At 39.3% G+C, this 21642-nt stretch overlaps 1 protein-coding gene and 1 long non-coding RNA gene across 6 annotated transcripts; both read left to right on the top strand.

Annotated features, from left to right (window-relative positions):
* Positions 1-2020: 2020 nt before the first annotated feature.
* LOC131943513 (GA-binding protein subunit beta-1) lies at positions 2021-19554 on the top strand. 5 transcript variants are annotated; one of them, XM_059303687.1, is made up of 11 exons: positions 2021-2125; positions 6800-6978; positions 8653-8850; positions 11051-11149; positions 13341-13536; positions 14123-14218; positions 14342-14461; positions 15505-15680; positions 16191-16290; positions 18787-18884; positions 19439-19554. In XM_059303687.1, exons 1-11 carry the CDS (start codon positions 2122-2124, stop codon positions 19520-19522), a joined length of 1350 nt encoding a protein of 449 aa, XP_059159670.1. In that variant the 5' UTR covers positions 2021-2121; the 3' UTR covers positions 19523-19554. The 5 variants fall into 5 exon arrangements, with proteins under 5 accessions (XP_059159670.1, XP_059159666.1, XP_059159669.1 ...); XM_059303683.1 differs by having other exon boundaries at positions 14105-14218; XM_059303686.1 differs by lacking the exon at positions 2021-2125 and adding an exon at positions 2275-2291 and having other exon boundaries at positions 14105-14218.
* Positions 19555-19586: 32 nt separating this feature from the next.
* On the top strand, positions 19587-21033 carry LOC131943512 (uncharacterized). Its single transcript, XR_009386901.1, has 2 exons — positions 19587-19851; positions 20578-21033. It is a non-coding gene; the product is annotated as an uncharacterized LOC131943512 (long non-coding RNA).
* The last annotated feature ends 609 nt before the right edge of the window (positions 21034-21642 follow it).

Genomic DNA, 21642 nt, shown 5'->3' with positions numbered 1-21642 from the left:
TCGCCCCTACCCGAAGAATTGTATGAAAGAAACTCTTCACGCAAACCACTTAGATTAGACCAAATTGCCTTTACTCGATAATCAATGACGTCATATCAGTGTGTGCACTATCCGGCTTGAGATTATTTTCTACTCTGTGCGCTAAATGTGTCGACGTCATAGTTCGTTTTTCGAATTACTGTGCATGTTTTTATTTTGCTTGTGTTTTCTCTAGAGCGTTCTTGTCAGACAGATAGATAGATAGATAGATAGATAGATAGATAGATAGATAGACAGACAGCGAAACTATTATTATAGATTCTGTGCATCACGTTGTTTGACTGCTACAATGTTAACCTACAGCTTGCGCATGTCTAAGTGACCTAGATTTGTTTTACCGCCGAGCCGATCTCAAATTTGTGCATGATCACAAGGTTTTTTATATCAGCATTTTTGGTTGGCGTTTCAAAGTTCATCAAAGTCAAATAAACTGGTTTTGGAATTTCAAAAAATATGTTTCTGACAACCTAAGGTATGTATTACATATTGTATGTGTTGTTTTGAAAATCAATTCATAATTTATTTTAAAATCTTCACAAAACTTTGGTTGCAGTGCTGCAACGTTATGCAAATTGACCTACTTTTGCACTATTTTTTTTACTTTATACATCAGCATTGGTGATTATATAATACCTTGTTTTTCTTCTAGTTTCAGCATAATCATTAAGAAATCAACGTGAATCAAGGTGAAGAATAATATGAAGTAGATGCTCTTGGCGATCAAGAGTATCTTCCTGGATCTCCTGGACCAGTGTGGACCCTGAATCTCCAGGACCACTGTGGACCCTAGATATCCTGGACCAGTGTGGACCCTAGATATTCTGGACCAGTGTGGACCCTGAATCTCCAGGACCACTGTGGACCCTAGATATCCTGGACCAGTGTGGACCGTAGATATCCTGGACCAGTGTGGACCGTAGATATCCTGGACCAGTGTGGACCCTAGATATCCTGGACCAGTGTGGACCCTAGATATTCTGGACCAGTGTGGACCCTGGATCTCCTGGACCAGTGTGGACCCTAGATATCCTGGACCAGTGTGGACTCTAGATATCCTGGACCAGTGTGGACCCTAGATATCCTGGACCAGTGTGGACCCTGGATCTCCTGGACCAGTGTGGACCCTAGATATCCTTGACCAGTGTGGACCCTAGATATCCTGGACCAGTGTGGACCCTAGATATCCTGGACCAGTGTGGACCCTAGATATCCTGGACCAGTGTAAACCCTTGATATCCTGGACCAGTGTGGACCCTAGATATCCTGGACCAGTGTGGACCCTAGATATTCTGGACCAGTGTGGACCCTAGATCTCCTGGACCAGTGTGGACCCTAGATATCCTGGACGAGTGTAAACCCTAGATATCCTGAACCAGTGTGGACCCTAGATATCCTGGACCAGTGTGGGCCCTGGATATCCTGGACCAGTGTGGACCCTGGATCTCTAGGACCAGAATGGACCCTGGATCTCCTGGACCTGTGTGGACACTAAGTCTCGTGGAATAGTGCAATGACAGGTGCAAATTCACATCAAGCTCAAACAGTTTGCCACAAGTGCAACATATATCTTTGTTGTAACAAGATCAACAACTGTCTTAAAAAGTATCACCTTACTACAGAATGTTGCAGACATGCAACATTTCGGATTTTAATTAAAGAACATGTTTAAACTAAAAATATTTTTTTTACTTGACTATACCCACCAAAACAATATAAAAATATTTTTTTCAATCATTATTAAAAAGTCATGCATTTAAGGGTTAACTTGATCTCTCGCACTTAATACTCTGTTATTGGCGGAACGACATTTGATCAAGGAATAGATTTACTTCACACTTGACGCGTATGCGAAGACAGTAGTCTACAAAGTGGCAGTTATTAAAAATATTCAATAAATTGTGGCTTGTTTGAAATCTAGATTTCCGAATTCATAATTTAATTTGTTAAAGATAAAATCCATATTTTTTCTTGCTACAAGAGCCTCGATTTGAACTAATTTAACCGCGTGTGGATGACGTCATCATTTTTATTGATGATATTGTTAAGCAAAGTCTGCACACGTTTGTTTTCAAGCGTCGATTTATGGGTGATTATGTTTAATCGTCATTACAGAGTTGTATTGTAGATCTAGATCTATATTGTAATAATATCTAAAGTCTAAAGGGTTCATTTATTGTTTTCCTTTAGGCCTATGTGGTTTACCGGTAGCGGAAGCTTAAATTGTAAACAATCGAATAGACTTCCTGCTTCCTGTAGTGTATCGTTGTTTCTCTTTTTAGTTTGAAAATGAAAGTTACAATGAAGTATTAGATTCTAGAGTCTAGATCTAAGTAGTAATTAAGTAGCTCCACAGTCTCTTATTAGTTAGCAATCATTTAGACTCTAGGGTAAAACTCCATTTTTAGCGTATTTTATTCGCCGCTTCACGTTCACCTCTGGTATTGAGCGAATTTTATTTTTATAAACCAAAACACACAAAAACATTAGGTCAGGTCATTAGGAAAACACTAGGATTAGAATCTAAGAATGATCGTCATTAAATCTAGATCTGCTTATTTTTTTATGAATGTGTTTTAATTACTAATTAGATAAGGTAAAAAATGTTAGAAATAACCATTAGGCCTAGGCCTACAGTAGGCCTAAAAATAAATAGTAAATAGTGTGTGATCGTCAGCGGGAGAAAAATCCCTACATTCCATCATTCCTACATGCTGTACATGGTCAAGGGTTCACCGTGAGTTCACATTGACTTTAATAATCAGCATACGTCATAGCTTAAAAATACGCTAAAATGGAGTTTTACCCTCTAGTCTATATTCACACGTATCGAGTAGATCTAAATCTATTATAAATATAGTAGATGGGCCCCAATGCGGCCTATACTAAATTATTTAAATATAGTGATAATAGTCCTAAATTTAAAAGCTAGAGATTCTAGTACTAGATCTAAGTACTAGATCTAGAATCTAGTAAATCTAGATTTAGGCCTACTTTTAAAATGCTTTTCTGGCATATTTAGACCTGCTATCTATAGCATGTTTTTATAACGTGAAAACACGCCATTTTGCTCGTGGTAAACATTTTAAAAAGTAATTCCAAGAAGGTCTCTAGAACTAAGACGAAAAATCGTCGGAAGTCAGGATCCGGTCCGTACGCCATATTGTTGTTAGCAACCAGCCACGCCTCCGGGGTAGCGAGCAATACTAATAATTAGACCTACTTTATTTAAAATTGTATTGTCACTCACAGCCATGGAACGATACAACTTTCCATTACAACGATGGCACAAACACACCTATCCATGACAATAGTATTACTCGCTTACCCTGGAGGCGTGGCCGGTTGTTAACAACAATATGGCGTACAGACTGGATGCATGCCTTCCAACAATTTTTTGTCTTAGTTCCAGTGACCTTCTTAGAGCGAAATGGCGGGATTTTCGTGTTATAAAAACAAACCATAGATGATAGATGGCAGGGCTATGTATGCCAGAAAAGCATTTTAAAATTTGGTTTGGAGAAGGGAGGCTAAATTCAAAAGTTGGTTTCATTAAAATTAATAAAAACTTTTAAAATATCAAAGGTGTAGGTACAAAATTGATCGAGAATGTAAAGCATTATTAGTTTCATCAGTCTATGAAAAAAAGAAATCAAATATTATAAGCTGTTTTTTAATAAGACTGGCTTTCATATCACAACCAATTTTTTTTTAAAAACCACGTGACCGCTATATAACTGGCTATTTGATAGACAGCTGGTTTGATTCCTATTAACAATCAGTGAATCTACTTATCCATACATGGGCCTATGCCTCATCCCAGCTGACTGAATGGAGACGAGCTATATATTTTTTATAATTAATTAATCACTTGTAAAATTGTCATTGTAAAATATGTATCAAGTTTATGTAATAGTTTGTGACGTCCATGAAAACTAGAGGAAATAAACCGGGAGTGATCTCCCTTAAAGCTTCTTGAATATTCTAATATAACACTACGGGGGATGGCAACTCTGGACATAGACAATATTTAAAATCCATTTTTAATTACTTAAACTTTTTATAATAGAATAGAATCTTGTAAAAAAAAGAATTGCACACCAAGTGAACGCCAAATATAATAGTGCGGGATATTATTAGTACTTTATAAATTCACATAGGTTTTTTTTAGAAATAGCGTAAATTACTACTTCCGGTTGACGGAAATTACTCAAAATTTGGTAGAAGGCAGAGAATTAGAACTTTAACTTACATGTGAAATTTCATTTATCTATCTGAAATAGTACTCAAGTTATAGGCTTTTGAAAAAATTCAAAGTAGAAAAAGTTCCAGATCTACGATTTTGATATAATACTTATATATGAAATTTCATCAACCTAGCTGTAACTACTCAAGTAACCGTGTTTACACACAGACACACATACACACAGACAAGATTGAAAAACTATGATTTTCCGACTCAGTGAGCCCTAAAAAAAATCTTGATTTTTTGTGTGTGCATGATTACAAGACTTTCTCTATACTTCGTATATATGAGAAAGTAAAAAGTGGGATGCCCAAAAAGTACACAATGTTAATAATGTCATTTAGAGGCACAAAATCAACTGCTTTCAAATCAGCCTTACTTAAAATAACATAATTAGTTCAAAGAAGGAAAATTTTAACAAAATTAAAGATGTTGTTGATCATAGTGACAAAAAATTACTGCCTAATTTATTTGCAGAACATTAAAGGACAATATGACATAGAAGATGGAGACTAATAATACAATTGTTGTAATATAACAGTGAGAATTATGAAAAGTGTGTAGGTGTATTGTCAAGGCAAATGTAATTAAAATGATTTAAAAAATAATTATTTAATTCAGTGATGTTTTAATCAAATATAAGTTTGTACATAATGTGGTTAAAATCAAATCTAAGGTTGTACATAATGTGGTTAAAATCAAATCTAAGGTTTTACATAATGTGGTTAAAATCAAATCTAAGGTTTTACATAATGTGGTTAAAATCAAATCTAAGGTTTTACATAATGTGGTTAAAATCAAATCTAAGGTTTTACATAATGTGGTTAAAATCAAATCTAAGGTTTTTCATAATGTGGTTAAAATCAAATCTAAGGTTGTACATAATGTGGTTAAAATAAAAATCTAAGTTTGTACATAATGTGGTTAAAATAAAAATCTAAGGTTGTACATAATGTGGTTAAAATCAAATCTAAGGTTGTACATAATGTGGTTAAAATAAAAATCTAAGGTTGTACATAATGTGGTTAAAATCAAATCTAAGTTTGTACATAATGTGGTTAAAATAAAAATCTAAGGTTGTACATAATGTGGTTAAAATCAAATCTAAGTTTGTACATAATGTGGTTAAAATAAAAATCTAAGGTTGTACATAATGTGGTTAAAATAAAAATCTAAGGTTGTACATAATGTGGTTAAAATCAAATCTAAGGTTGTACATAATGTGGTTAAAATAAAAATCTAAGGTTGTACATAATGTGGTTAAAATCAAATCTAAGGTTGTACATAATGTGGTTAAAATCAAATCTAAGGCTGTACATAATGTAGCTAGATGTAGATGCTCTGCTTATTTAGTCTATGTCAAGCAAATAAGTGTCAAATTTGAATGATGTAGCCTGAGCTGTAATTAAAAGCTGCCAGTTTCAGAAGCACATTAGCTGAAGGTTTAGAAAGTTGATTCCGGTCTGTATGATATGATTTAGGGTTCATGTCCTAATGTAGAAACACAGGTATAGGTTATATATAGAGGGTCTTGCTTTAGACTGTGATCTATGTGTGAAGCCTTTATCTAGCATGAGCATAGGTATGGGGTCTAGGAGTAAAGTATAAGTCTAGATTTATTGTCAATGTGCAGTAGCCATGTGTAGACCTGTTACAAGTATTAGGGCTGTGACTGGGTTAAGTGGCAAGGTGTTGGACTAACTTTGAAGTTTAGGTTCAGTGTTAGTCTGGGTTACTGTTTTCCTACCTGACTGGGTTTAGTTGCAAGGTGTTGGACTAACTTTGAAGTTTAGGTTCAGTGTTAGTCTGGGTTACTGTTTTCCTACCTGACTGGGTTAAGTGGCAAGGTGTTGGACTAACTTTGAAGTTTAGGTTCAGTGTTAGTCTGGGTTACTGTTTTCCTACCTGACTGGGTTAAGTGGCAAGGTGTTGGACTAACTTTGAAGTTTAGGTTCAGTGTTAGTCTGGGTTACTGTTTTCCTACCTGACTGGGTTAAGTGGCAAGGTGTTGGACTAACTTTGAATTTTAGGTTCAGTGTTAGTCTGGGTTACTGTTTTCCTACCTGACTGGGTTAAGTGGCAAGGTGTTGGACTAACTTTGAAGTTTAGGTTCAGTGTTAGTCTGGGTTACTGTTTTCCTACCTGACTGGGTTAAGTGGCAAGGTGTTGGACTAACTTTGAAGTTTAGGTTCAGTGTTAGTCTGGGTTACTGTTTTCCTACCTGACTGGGTTAAGTGGCAAGGTGTTGGACTAACTTTGAAGTTTAGGTTCAGTGTTAGTCTGGGTTACTGTTTTCCTACCTGACTGGGTTAAGTGGCAAGGTGTTGGACTAACTTTGAAGTTTAGGTTCAGTGTTAGTCTGGGTTACTGTTTTCCTACCTGTCCTGTTCAGAGTTCATGTATATTCATGTTCTAGTTAATGTTGCGGTTGTTGTTCCGGTTAAATTTTGTGTTCTAATTAAAGTTTTATCACTAGTCAGTAATATAACTAATAGTATTTATTATATTTGAATGCAGAGCCAATGATTGTGGCTAGTCTACACAGTGTTGAGCTATCAAATACCCGGCCATTAGAAGGCTCTAGGAGAATGTCCTTAGTGGATTTAGGCAAACGTTTGCTTGAAGCTGCCAAAAGAGGTGAAACTGATACTGTCAGAGCTCTCATGTCCAATGGAGCTCCATTCACTACAGACTGGGTAAGTTGGAGATAAAAGATGAGGATTTTTTTCCCCACCCACCTGTGCATTCTTTTTGGGATGAGTGGGTTGAGCAAACATTTTGGGATGAGTGGGTTGAGCAAACCATTTTGGGATGAGTGGGTTGAGCAAACATTTTGGGATGAGTGGGTTGAGCAAACCATTTTGGGATGAGTGGGTTGAGCAAACCATTTTGGGATGAGTGGGTTGAGCAAACATTTTGGGATGAGTGGGTTGAGCAAACCATTTTGGGATGAGTGGGTTGAGCAAACCATTTTGGGATGAGTGGGTTGAGCAAACATTTTGGGATGAGTGGGTTGAGCAAACCATTTTGGGATGAGTGGGTTGAGCAAACCATTTTGGGATGAGTGGGTTGAGCAAACCATTTTGGGATGAGTGGGTTGAGCAAACCATTTTGGGATGAGTGGGTTGAGCAAACCATTTTGGGATGAGTGGGTTGAGCAAACCATTTTGGGATGAGTGGGTTGAGCAAACATTTTGGGATGAGTGGGTTGAGCAAACAATTTTGGGATTAGTGGGTTGAGCAAACCATTTTGGGATGAGTGGGTTGAGCAAACAATTTTGGGATTAGTGGGTTAACAAACCAATTGCACACATTAACAAAACCATAATAAAAACTCACATTCTATTCTCAAAACAGCTAACGTATACAACACAAGCGTTGGTTCTCTAAGATTTAGTGCTGACTTTTGTATAGAAGTAATTTATTCCAACTTAGCCTCCCAGCCTACTGGGACATGCCATCTGTAAGGGTTTACCAGTCTTAATCCAACTTAGCTCTCTTTAGGCATCCTCCAAGTTTTCTTGTCCAGGACTGCTAACTACATGGCCAGATTCTTGGTAGGATTTCATCTTGAGTTGGATGTTGGTAGGATTTCATCTTTAGTAGGATGAATGTTGGTGGGATTTCATCTTGAGTAGGATGAATGTTGGTAGGATTTCATCTTGAGTTGGATGTTGGTAGGATTTCATCTTGAGTTGGATGTTGGTAGGATTTCATCTTGAGTAGGATGAATGTTGGTGGGATTTCATCTTGAGTTGGATGTTGGTAGAATTTCATCTTGAGTAGGATGAATGTTGGTAGGATTTCATCTTGAGTTGGATGTTGGTAGGATTTCATCTTGAGTTGGATGTTGGTAGGATTTCATCTTGAGTTGGCTGGATGTTGGTAGGATTTCATCTTAAGTTGGCTGGATGTTGGTAGGATTTCATCTTGAGTTGGATGTTGGTAGGATTTCATCTTGAGTTGGATGTTGGTAGGATTTCATCTTGAGTAGGATGAATGTTGGTGGGATTTCATCTTGAGTTAGATGTTGGTAGAATTTCATCTTAAGTTGGCTGGATGTTGGTAGGATTTCATCTTGAGTTGGATGTTTGTAGGATTTCATCTTGAGTTGGATGTTGGTAGGATTTCATCTTGAGTTGGATGTTGGTAGGATTTCATCTTAAGTTGGATGTTGGTAGGATTTCATCTTGAGCTGGATGTTGTTAGGATTTCATCTTAAGTTGGATCCTCATTGCCTTAATTCTCATAGGTGTAGGGATAGAGTTGCTGGGTATTTCTTCAGTAAAAACACAATCACTGACCAAAGTTTGTTTGACAGGTTGGAGTCTGATGGGCAGCTAAGTTGACTGTTTGTTTTCATCTGACAGTTGGGCACTTCCCCCCTGCACTTTGCTGCACAGTATGGTCACCAGGAGACTGCAGAGGTTTTATTGCGGGCAGGTATCAGTCGTGATGCACGGACAAAGGTTGACAGAACGCCATTGCACGTGGCATCACAGGAAGGTCATGTTGCCATTGTCCAGTTGTTGATTGGGAGTAATGCAGACATTGATGCTAAAGATATGGTAATTCTTCTTGAATGTTCATGTATAGAATTAGCTTTTAGGTCAATCTGTTTGCATCAATAAGGCAGGAATCAGATCCAAAATGTTTAGGTTTAGGCTTTTAGAAATACTGCCCCAAAAATAGAACCATCTAAATATATATAGAACATCGTTAGTAAAATATGTCTGTAAACCAATTTTTTTAGTTGCAGCATTTACATGGCTAAATATAACTAGCTGTATACCCGTGCTCCGCCACAGTAAATCTTTTTTAAATGTAACAACTTGGGAACAGAACAAAACAACCACAACACAACCACAACATTAGAATCACCACAGAACAACCCGCTTTTCTAGGCGTCCACGCCCAAAGAGAGTCTTTCCAGCATAAAAAATTTTAGTCACATAAATAGATTCTACTCCTTTACTTACAATAAAACAATGCGATGCAAATAAATGTATGGCAAGTGGTGTTTACTTTTATGGTTTTAAGAAAACATATTGGCAATGTAATTAGAATCACCACCAAAAACACGCTTTTCCATGTGTCCATGCCCAGAGAGAGCCTTTCCAGCATTCTCTATACCAGGGGTTCCCAACCTTTTTTTACTCTAGAGCACATTCTAAAATATCGGTAGGGTGGCGGGCACCACCTATTTTAAATAGACAAACTCCTTCCAGAGGCGTAGCGACTCTTCCCGTCACCCGGGGACGAAACTTTCGATTTGCAACCCCCCCCTCTCATATATTTGATTTGCACCTCCTCCCCCCTTTAACTTTCGATCTCCATCCCCTTCAACCTTTCAATAATGTGTATGAAAAAAATTCTGTCTCTGTCGAATAGTGAGAGGCGGGCACATACAAATCGTTCGGCGGGAGCCATGGCGCCCGCGGGCACGGGGTTGGGAACCCCTGCTCTATACTATAATTCTAAAATGTCACCATCTGTTAACACCGATAAACAAAAACAAAAAATAGTGATTTTGAGAGATCATAGACTAATTAGAAAATAATATAAATAATCTTAACATTTTTCTATTTTACTTATGAACCTTAACATATAATAATCAGTGTGGTAGTAATAAAAAAAATTAACTTGAATTATTGAGAGTGAGTTGAATATTAAAACATGTTTTCACAGGCGTCCGCGCCCAGAGAGAGCCTTTCCATTATTCTCTAAAAGTCTAATTTCACCATCTGTTTTAATAACACCGAAAAACAAAAACAAAAAATAGTGACTTTGAGAAATCATAGACTAATTAGAAAATAATATAAATAATCTTAACATTTTTCTATTTTAATTATGAACCGTAACATATAATAATCAAAGCGTCAATTATTGACGAGTTAAATTTATTTTTAAATTACCTTCCTTGCAAAAATTAAAAACAAAAAAAGTTGAATTAATTCGTTTTTTCAAACCTACTGTTATGAAAACGTATCCACTTTTTCTAGGAATATAAACGAAAATGATATTTGACATTGATACTTTTAAAATGTTTTAGCAATGTGCATGTATTTAATATTTTCTTTACATTATGCAAAAGAGTAAAAACAGTGGCAACTATAAAATAACTTTATGTCGTTATATAAGCAAACCCTACTCTATTACTTATCAGACACTGCGATGCACTGAAAAGCACTGCATGGTGCGATGTTTACTTTTAAGGTTCCAAAATCTATAGTGATGACCGAAGGACTGACACACTACCAGCCAGAAAGTATAACCAGAACTGGTCCTTAAACCAATTTAAATTATATATAGATGCATTCATTATAATACTACTTATAATAGATCAGATGCATTAAACATAATTAAAAGTAACATCTAGAATCTTAGAATGGTGACCTAATTTAACTGATATCTAGATTTAACCTACACAGTTGTTGAATAGGCTACACAAATTAAACAATAGGCTAGATCTAGAAATAAAATTATTCCATAAAAGTTCTGAAAGTGAAGTTAATGCTTAGATTTGTATTAAAATTGAAATCCACCACTCATTTCAAAGTATATTGTTGTTTTTAAGTAAATAAAAAAAACACATTGCTAAAACAAAATTTGTTCTGCTGCAAACTCTATGTATGGAATATATAAACCATTTTTCTATTTAATGTATTTAATTAATTTATGTAGAGAAAAATTGATGTTTATTAAGAGTGCATTTTGAAGCCTGTTTTTAAGAACGTTTTTATTCAAGCTACTTTTGTTCTTACCTAGCTAAAGATGACACCCCTCCACTGGTCGACAGAAAAAGGCCATGTGTCAATCATTGGCCAGTTAATTAGAAATGGGGCAGATGTTACACTTGAGGACAAGGTGAGTAGGTCAATTGTGTATAGAGATAGTTGACTTCATGGCAATGTTCTTGTTGATCCTGGCCACTATACCGGCTGGGTCTAGGGTAGATATACTGGCTGGGTCTAGGGTAGATATACTGGCTGGGTCTAGGGTAGATATACTGGGTGGGTCTAGGGTAGATATACTGGCTGGGTCTAAGGTAGATATACTGGCTGGGTCTAGGGTAGATATACTGGCTGGGTCTAGGGTAGATATACTGGCTGGGTCTAGGGTAGATATACTGGCTGGGTCTAGGGTAGATATACTGGCTGGGTCTAGGGTAGATATACTGGCTGGGTCTAGGGTAGATATACTGGCTGGGTCTAAGGTAGATATACTGGCTGGGTCTAAGGTAGATATACTGGCTGGGTCTAGGGTAGATATACTGGCTGGGTCTAGGGTAGATATACTGGCTGGGTCTAGGGTAGATATACTGGCTGGGTCTAGGGTAGATATACTGGCTGGGTCTAGGGTAGATATACTGGCTGGGTCTAGGGTAGATATACTGGCTGGGTCTAGGGTAGATATACTGGCTGGGTCTAGGGTAGATATACTGGCTGGGTCTAGGGTAGATATACTGGCTGGGTCTAGGGTAGATATACTGGCTGGGTCTAGGGTAGATATACTGGGTGGGTCTAGGGTAGATATACTGGCTGGGTCTAGGGTAGATATACTGGCTGGGTCTAGGGTAGATATACTGGCTGGGTCTAAGGTAGATATACTGGCTGGGTCTAGGGTAGATATACTGGGTGGGTCTAGGGTAGATATACTGGCTGGGTCTAAGGTAGATATACTGGCTGGGTCTAGGGTAGATATACTGGCTGGGTCTAGGGTAGATATACTGGCTGGGTCTAGGGTAGATATACTGGCTGGGTCTAGGGTAGATATACTGGCTGGGTCTAGGGTAGATATACTGGCTGGGTCTAGGGTAGATATACTGGCTGGGTCTAGGGTAGATATACTGGCTGGGTCTAGGGTAGATATACTGGCTGGGTCTAGGGTAGATATACTGGCTGGGTCTAGGGTAGATATACTGGCTGGGTCTAGGGTAGATATACTGGCTGGGTCTAGGGTAGATATACTGGCTGGGTCTAGGGTAGATATACTGGCTGGGTCTAGGGTAGATATACTGGCTGGGTCTAGGGTAGATATACTGGCTGGGTCTAGGGTAGATATACTGGCTGGGTCTAGGGTAGATATACTGGCTGGGTCTAGGGTAGATATACTGGCTGGGTCTAAGGTAGATATACTGGCTGGGTCTAGGGTAGATATACTGGCTGGGTCTAGGGTAGATATACTGGCTGGGTCTAGGGTAGATATACTGGCTAGCCTGGGTCATTATACTGGCTAGCCTGGGTCATTATACTGGCTGGGTCTAGGGTAGATATACTGGCTGGGTCTAAGGTAGATATACTGGCTGGGTCTAGGGTAGATATACTGGCTGGGTCTAGGGTAGATATACTGGCTGGGTCTAGGGTAGATATACTGGCTGGGTCTAGGGTAGATATACTGGCTGGGTCTAGGGTAGATATACTGGCTGGGTCTAGGGTAGATATACTGGCTGGGTCTAGGGTAGATATACTGGCTGGGTCTAGGGTAGATATACTGGCTGGGTCTAAGGTAGATATACTGGCTGGGTCTAAGGTAGATATACTGGCTGGGTCTAGGGTAGATATACTGGCTGGGTCTAGGGTAGATATACTGGCTGGGTCTAAGGTAGATATACTGGCTGGGTCTAGGGTAGATATACTGGCTGGGTCTAGGGTAGATATACTGGCTGGGTCTAGGGTAGATATACTGGCTGGGTCTAGGGTAGATATACTGGCTGGGTCTAGGGTAGATATACTGGCTGGGTCTAGGGTAGATATACTGGCTGGGTCTAGGGTAGATATACTGGCTGGGTCTAGGGTAGATATATTGGCTAGCCTGGGTCATTATACTGCCCAGGTGACTCAACTGGTTGGCCCATGTGACTCAACTGGTTGGCCCAGGTGACTCAACTGGTTGGCCCAGGTGACTCAACTGGTTGGCCCAGGTGACTCAACTGGTTGGCCCAGGTGACTCAACTGGTTGGCCCAGGTGACTCAACTGGTTGGCCCAGGTGACTCAACTGACTGGCCCAAGTGACTATACAGATTGGCTTGAGTGACTCATGTTTTTACTGTTGTAGTTTAACCGCACCCCGCTGGACATAGCACTGGCTAATGGACGTACAGATATAGCCCAGCTGCTTCAGCTCCACCAAGATGCATCTGGAGTGCTTGAAGACTCAGACACCATCACCATAGAGACTCCAGAAACCTTGGTCACAGAGACTGTCTCCACTAGTGATGGGGTGGACGGACTGGTCATAGACACTGATAAATGTGAGTCTCATCTCTTGTTCTCACTCAAACTTTCTACTGGTCTCCTTAAGGTCATCATCTATTTGTTGACCTGATATCTTGCACTAGTTTAACAGATGTCATCTTGCACTAGTTTAACAGATGTCATCTTGCACTAGTTTAACAGATGTCATCTTGCACTAGTTTACATACACAGATGTCATCTTTCTCTAGTCTAACAGATGTCATCTTTCTCTAGTTTAACAGATGTCATCTTTCTCTAGTTTAACAGATGTCATCTTGCACTAGTTTAACAGGTGTCATATTTCTCTAGTTTAACAGATGTCATCTTGCACTAGTTTAACAGATGTCGTCTTGCACTAGTTTAACAGATGTCGTCTTGCACTAGTTTAACAGATGTCATCTTGCACTAGTTTAACAGATGTCGTCTTGCACTAGTTTAACAGATGTCATCTTGCACTAGTTTAACAGATGTCATCTTGCACTAGTTTAACAGATGTCATCTTTCTCTAGTCTAACAGATGTCATCTTGCACTTGATAAATTCAGAACTTGTCTAACCAGTATTTTTTTTTTGACTTCCTAAAAAGTCGTTTCTTTTCGCTCAGTGATCAAATCAGAACCCGATGACTCAACAGACCAGAGTAGCACATCTGTACTGGCCACACTGGCTGCATTGGCTGAGGCTACAGCTCCCAATTCTGGTAGGAACATTTTTTTATAGATTAGTCTTAATTAGATGAGAGCTTATTGAACTTTTGATTGATTGATTGATAGATTAGTCTTAATTAGATGAGAGCTGATTCAACTTTTGATTGATTGACTAGATCAGACATCAACATCAGAGGCCATGAGTTGGTTGGAGAGTCAGGGGATTACCATGATATCCAGTGATGGCAGTTTGATCACATCTGCTGTAGAGAGTGGCCAAACCATCACACTCACAGGTAACTAGTGGCCACCACACTCACAGGCCTCCACACTCACACACAGGCCATCACACACACAGGTCATGTGTTAATAAGATAATGTTTTATGGCTCCCTATTTATTTTTTGGCTTAAGAAAGAAGCATCCATGTGTATGTTCCTCTTTTACTTTTTGACTTCTTTTTTTGGTATGACTGTTCCTACTTTTGGTCGCCAGTGTTAGGCATGTCTAGGGTCGCACGTCTGGGGTAAGCACGTCTACGGTAGGCACGTCTACGGTAGGCACGTCTACGGTAGGCACGTCTACGGTAGGCACGTCTACGGTAGGCACGTCTGGGGTAGGCACGTCTACGGTAGGCACGTCTGGGGTAAGCACGTCTACGGTAGGCACGTCTGGGGTAAGCACGTCTACGGTAGGCACGTCTACGGTAGGCACGTCTACGGTAGGCACGTCTGGGGTAAGCACGTCTACGGTAGGCACGTCTACGGTAGGCACGTCTACGGTAGGCACGTCTGGGATAAGCACGTCTACGGTAGGCACGTCTGGGGTAAACACGTCTACGGTAGGCATGTCTGGGGTAAGCACGTCTACGGTAGGCACGTTTACGGTAGGCACGTCTACGGTAGGCACGTCTGGGGTAGGCACGTTTACGGTAGGCACGTCTACGGTAGGCACGTCTACGGTAGGCACGTCTACGGTAGGCACGTCTGGGGTAAGCACGTCTGGGGTAAGCACGTCTGGGGTAAGCACGTCTGGGGTAAGCACGTCTGGGGTAAGCACGTCTGGGGTAAGCACGTCTGGGGTAAGCACGTCTGGGGTAAGCACGTCTGGGGTAGGCACGTCTACGGTAGGCACGCCTGGGGTAAGCACGTCTACGGTAGGCACGTCTGGGGTAAGCACGTCTACGGTAGGCATGTCTGGGGTAAGCAAGTCTGGTGTAAGCATGTCTACGGTAAGCATGTCTGGGGTAGGCAAATCTGGGGTAAGCAAGTCTGGTGTAAGCATGTCTAAGTAGGCAAGTTTTTAAGATGTTGTTCAGATGAGTCCATTTGTTGTGACAGAGGCAGGTAAAATAGCATTGAACCAGTTCATCCAGCAAGAGGCAGCCTTGGTTGGTGAGGCCACTGAAGAGGATGGTGAGGAAATGGCAGAAGGTATTGGGGAGGAGATCACAGAGGAGGCAATAGTTGAACACACAGGCGCTCATGTTGAGGGGGGGGATGAGGAGGACGGGGAGGTAACAGCTGTCAAGTCTTAATGTTTATAGTTACTGGCTCTATAGTTAGTTCTAGTACTCTACTTCTTTGTTAGATACAGTAAAGTTTCCCTTCCAAACTTATGGGGCAAGTGAAGTAGAGTGCACCTGTTTCTGTGACCTCAGCATATGAAGGGATGGTGTGGTCAGCACTATGCCCAGCTGCCTATACTTACCCTAACTTGAGTTAGGTACCCATCAGAGCAGGGTGGACTCAGGGACGGTCTACTGAGTAGAACCCAGATTTGAACTCGTCTAGTTCTCTTCTACTAGATTTGAACTCGTCTAGTTCTCTTCCACTAGACCACACCATCCCCAGTTAGATACAGTACCTACTCAAATTGTGTATTTGTCATACAAGTAAAGATGATTTGGACAGAGTTAATCTTAATCTTGTAAAGCTTTTCTGCACTGATCTTTAAATCATTGACTAGAATGTGATTATGTAATCTGTTTGAATCATTGACTAGCATGTGATTATATAATCTGTAGCATGTGATTACCATTATAACAAGAGCAGAGGATGATTCAGACGAGGAGGGCGGAGAAATCATTATGGAGGAGGCAATAATCCATGAGGAACAGGAAGGAGGTCAGTTAAGTTAGGGCTTAGTTCATGTCAATATCTGTTGGGTTAGGGCTTAGTTCATGTCAATATCTGTTGGGTTAGGGCTTAGTTCATGTCAATATCTGTTGGGTTAGGGCTTAGTTCATGTCAATATCTGTTGGGTTAGGGCTTAGTTCATGTCAATATCTGTTGGGTTAGGGCTTAGTTCATGTCAATATCTGTTGGGTTAGGGCTTAGTTCATGTCAATATCTGTTGGGTTAGGGCTTAGTTCATGTCAATATCTGTTGGGTTAGGGCTTAGTTCATGTCAATATCTGTTGGGTTAGGGCTTAGTTCATGGCAATATCTGTTGGGTTAGGGCTTAGTTCATGTCAATATCTGTTGGGTTAGGGCTTAGTTCATGTCAATATCTGTTGGGTTAGGGATTAGTTCACGTCAATATCTGTTGGGTTAGGGCTTAGTTCATGTCAATATCTGTTGGGTTAGGGCTTAGTTCATGGCAATATCTGTTGGGTTAGGGCTTAGTTCATGTCAATATCTGTTGGGTTAGGGCTTAGTTCATGTCAATATCTGTTGGGTTAGGGATTAGTTCATGTCAATATCTGTTGGGTTAGGGCTTAGTTCATGGCAATATCTGTTGGGTTAGGGCTTAGTTCATGTCAATATCTGTTGGGTTAGGGCTTAGTTCATGTCAATATCTGTTGGGTTAGGGCTTAGTTCATGGCAATATCTGTTGGGTTAGGGCTTAGTTCATGTCAATATCTGTTGGGTTAGGGCTTAGTTCATGTCAATATCTGTTGGGTTAGGGCTTAGTTCATGAGAATATCTGTTGGGTTAGGGATTAGTTCATGTCAATATCTGTTGGGTTAGGGCTTAGTTCATGTCAATATCTGTTGGGTTAGGGCTTAGTTCATGTCAATATCTGTTGGGTTAGGGATTAGTTCATGTCAATATCTGTTGGGTTAGGGATTAGTTCATGTCAATATCTGTTGGGTTAGGGCTTAGTTTATGTCAATATCTGTTGGGTTAGGGCTTAGTTCATGTCAATATCTGTTGGGTTAGGGCTTAGTTCATGTCAATATCTGTTGGGTTAGGGCTTAGTTCATGGCAATATCTGTTGGGTTAGGGCTTAGTTCATGTCAATATCTGTTGGGTTAGGGCTTAGTTCATGTCAATATCTGTTGGGTAAGGGCTTAGTTCATGACAATATCTGTTGGGTTAGGGCTTAGTTCATGACAATATCTGTTGGGTTAGGGCTTAGTTCATGTCAATATCTGTTGGGTTAGGGCTTAGTTCATGAGAATATCTGGGTTAGGGCTTAGTTCATGTCAATATCTGTTGGGTTAGGGCTTAGTTCATGTCAATATCTGTTGGGTTAGGGCTTAGTTCATGTCAATATCTGTTGGGTTAGGGCTTAGTTCATGTCAATATCTGTTGGGTTAGGGCTTAGTTCATGTCAATATCTGTTGGGTTAGGGCTTAGTTCATGAGAATATCTGGGTTAGGGCTTAGTTCGTGTCAATATCTGTTGGGTTAGGGCTTAGTTCATGTCAATATCTGTTGGGTTAGGGCTTAGTTCATGTCAATATCTGTTGGGTTAGGGCTTAGTTCATGTCAATATCTGTTGGGTTAGGGATTAGTTCATGTCAATATCTGTTGGGTTAGGGATTAGTTCATGTCAATATCTGTGTTGTTAGGGCTTAGTTCATGTCAATATCTGTTGGGTTAGGGCTTAGTTCATGACAATATCTGTTGGGTTAGGGCTTAGTTCATGTCAATATCTGTTGGGTTAGGGATTAGTTCATGTCAATATCTGTTGGGTTAGGGCTTAGTTCATGTCAATATCTGTTGGGTTAGGGCTTAGTTCATGTCAATATCTGTTGGGTTAGGGCTTAGTTCATGTCAATATCTGTTGGGTTAAGCCTTAGTTCATGTCAATATCTGTTGGGTTAGGGCTTAGTTCATGTCAATATCTGTTGGGTTAGGGATTAGTTCATGTCAATATCTGTTGGGTTAGGGCTTAGTTCATGTCAATATCTGTTGGGTTAGGGATTAGTTCATGTCAATATCTGTTGGGTTAGGGATTAGTTCATGTCAATATCTGTTGGGTTAGGGCTTAGTTCATGACAATATCTGTTGGGTTAAGCCTTAGTTCATGTCAATATCTGTTGGGTTAGGGCTTAGTTCATGTCAATATCTGTTGGGTTAGGGCTTAGTTCATGTCAATATCTGTTGGGTTAGGGCTTAGTTCATGACAGTATCTGTTGGGTTAGGGCTTAGTTCATGACAATATCTGTTGGGTTAGGGCTTAGTTTATGTCAATATCTGTTGGGTTAGGGCTTAGTTCATGTCAATATCTGTTGGGTTAGGGCTTAGTTCATGTCAATATCTGTTGGGTTAGGGCTTAGTTCATGTCAATATCTGTTGGGTTAGGGCTTAGTTCATGTCAATATCTGTTGGGTTAAGCCTTAGTTCATGTCAATATCTGTTGGGTTAAGCTGATGTTTTGTTACTTGTCCAGTGATGAGCCACATGACAGATGAGGATGGGAACTTGATCATTGAAGAGTCAACTGCTGGTTTAAGTCAAGAGAGTCAGATAGAGGCTCAAGTTGAAGAGGTATTGTCATAGTTCATTTTGGGACAAAATAGGGGGCAATGTTGTTTGAAATGTTAAAGCTACTGACAATTTCAAATGTGAAGATGTTAGAATGTCACTACTGATAATCTCAATTTATGATTACAAAACCTTAAAATAATGATTATTTCAGTATTCATTCATTACTTGGAATATCTCTAAAATATCTAATTTTGTTGGATGGTGTTGACAGATCTAATTTTGTTGGATGGTGTTGACAGATCTAATTTTGTTGGATGATGTTGACAGATCTAATTTTGTTGGATGGTGTTGACAGATCTAATTTTGTTGGATGGTGTTGACAGATCTAATTTTGTTGGAATTGTGATGACTGGTGTAATTTTGTTGGATGGTGTTGACTGATGTAATTTTGTTGGATGGTGTTGACAGATCTAATTTTGTTGGATGGTGTTGAGTGATGTAATTTTGTTGGATGGTGTTGACAGATGTAATTTTGTTGGATGGTGTTGAGTGATGTAATTTTGTTGGATGGTGTTGAGTGATGTAATTTTTAATTACATATTTAATTTTTTCAGCAAACAGAGGAGCATGGAGAGCAGGAGGAGGGCATTACATTAGAGGAGGAGGAGGAAGTAGAGTTGGAGGATGAGGGTGATTGAGGAGAGGGGAGGGTGAGTGAGGGACTGGAAGGTGATTGAGGAGAGGGTGAGTGAGGAGAGGGGAGGGTGAGTGAGGGACTGGAGGGTGAGTGAGGAGAGGGGAGGGTGAGCTTAATGTTATTGTAAATATTTAAGCAAGTGTGTAGTGCTAGAGGCACCCAGATATTGAATTGTAGTTTTTGTTAGGGTTGGGTGACTCACCTCTTGGTGTGTCACAAATCTTTAAGTTTGTGATCTATCTAGGTCTAGATTGAAAGTGTCCTACTTAAGTTTGTGATCTATCTAGGACTAGATTGAAAGTGTCCTACTTAAGTTTGTGATCTATCTAGGTCTAGATTGAAAGTGTCCTACTTAAGTTTGTGATCTATCTAGGACTAGATTGAAAGTGTCCTACTTAAGTTTGTGATCTATCTAGGACTAGATTGAAAGTGTCCTACTTAAGTTTGTGATCTATCTAGGACTAGATTAAAAGTGTCCTACTTAAGTTTGTGATCTATCTAGGACTAGATTGAAAGTGTCCTACTTAAGTTTGTGATCTATCTAGGACTAGATTGAAAGTGTCCTACTTAAGTTTGTGATCTATCTAGGACTAGATTGAAAGTGTCCTACTTAAGTTTGTGATCTATCTAGGACTAGATTGAAAGTGTCCTACTTAAGTTTGTGATCTATCTAGGACTAGATTGAAAGTGTCCTACTTAAGTTTGTGATCTATCTAGGACTAGATTAAAAGTGTCCTACTTAAGTTTGTGATCTATCTAGGACTAGATTGAAAGTGTCCTACTTAAGTTTGTGATCTATCTAGGACTAGATTGAAAGTGTCCTACTTAAGTTTGTGATCTATCTAGGACTAGATTGAAAGTGTCCTACTTAAGTTTGTGATCTATCTAGGACTAGATTGAAAGTGTCCTACTTAAGTTTGTGATCTATCTAGGACTAGATTGAAAGTGTCCTACTTAAGTTTGTGATCTATCTAGGACTAGATTGAAAGTGTCCTACTTAAGTTTGTGATCTATCTAGGACTAGATTGAAAGTGTCCTACTTTGTGATCTATCTAGGACTAGATTGAAAGTGTCCTATCCGAGGGGAAGTGGCATACACATTTTACAACAGTGGTTGGTATTTGTGTGGAGTTGGCAATGTGTGGTTGGTATTTGTGTGGAGTTGGCAATGTGTGGTTGGTATTTGTGTGGAGTTGGCAATGTGTGGTTGGTATTTGTGTGGAGTTGGCAATGTGTGGTTGGTATTTGTGTGGAGTTGGCAATGTGTGGTTGGTATTTGTGTGGAGTTGGCAATGTGTGGTTGGTATTTGTGTGGAGTTGGCAATGTGTGGTTGGTATTTGTGTGGAGTTGGCAATGTGTGGTTGGTATTTGTGTGGAGTTGGCAATGTGTGGTTGGTATTTGTGTGGAGTTGAGGTAATACCAATTTGTGAATGTGTACATTGAATGCTAAATGATTATATTTTGTTTCAAGTTCATTATTGGACTGTTGATATAAATGAAATGAACTTTCCCAGATGGTTTTGTTTATGTATGTAGTATGATTGGTACAAGATTGGTTGTCATGACACTCAAAGAAAGTCAACTGTTGTCAAGAGACCAGCAAACAAAATCAGCACTTGGATTCAAATTGTATTTATTGGGGAAAAGATGAACAGAACTACAACATAATAAAGTTGATTAAATCCCACTTGTCAAAAGAACTACCCATTTAAATGTAAGTTTTTGTATCAGCCATACAAATGTTTAGGAAAAAAAAGCCTTTGAAGACTAGCAGTCTTCTTAAACAAATTTGGCTGTGTAACACCAAAGTACAAATGTAGTCATCTAAAAGTATACACATTGAATAACAATGACTTGTTCCAAGTAAGAAGTAGTTTAAATAGGTATCTGAGAAAATTATTTTTTAAAAATAGAATTATATTTCTGATTGAAATTTGAGAAAAAAAATTGTTATAAAGGCAGTAAACATACAAACTTGAAATATTTGATGATAACCTTCAAATTTAGAAGAGACAATAAATAAGGTTTTAAAGAAATTTGCAAAAACAAAATTAAAAAATAGAATGTTACGAAACATTTTTATTAAAAACTATTAAGCCACAAAACAAATTTTGCTAAA

This window comes from Physella acuta, unplaced genomic scaffold (genome assembly GCF_028476545.2).
Source record: "Physella acuta isolate Inbredline_101_S28 unplaced genomic scaffold, ASM2847654v3 ptg000457l, whole genome shotgun sequence".
NCBI lineage: Eukaryota > Metazoa > Mollusca > Gastropoda > Physidae > Physella > Physella acuta.
Note: the sequence above shows the minus strand (reverse complement) of the source record. Positions and strands in the feature narration are given on the sequence as shown.

Coding starts and splice junctions, on each gene's coding strand:
- LOC131943513 (XM_059303683.1), top strand. Junction 6,979..8,652: donor CTCCATTCACTACAGACTGG/GTAAGTTGGAGA, acceptor TTCATCTGACAG/TTGGGCACTTCCCCCCTGCA. Junction 14,219..14,341: donor GGCTACAGCTCCCAATTCTG/GTAGGAACATTT, acceptor TTGATTGACTAG/ATCAGACATCAACATCAGAG.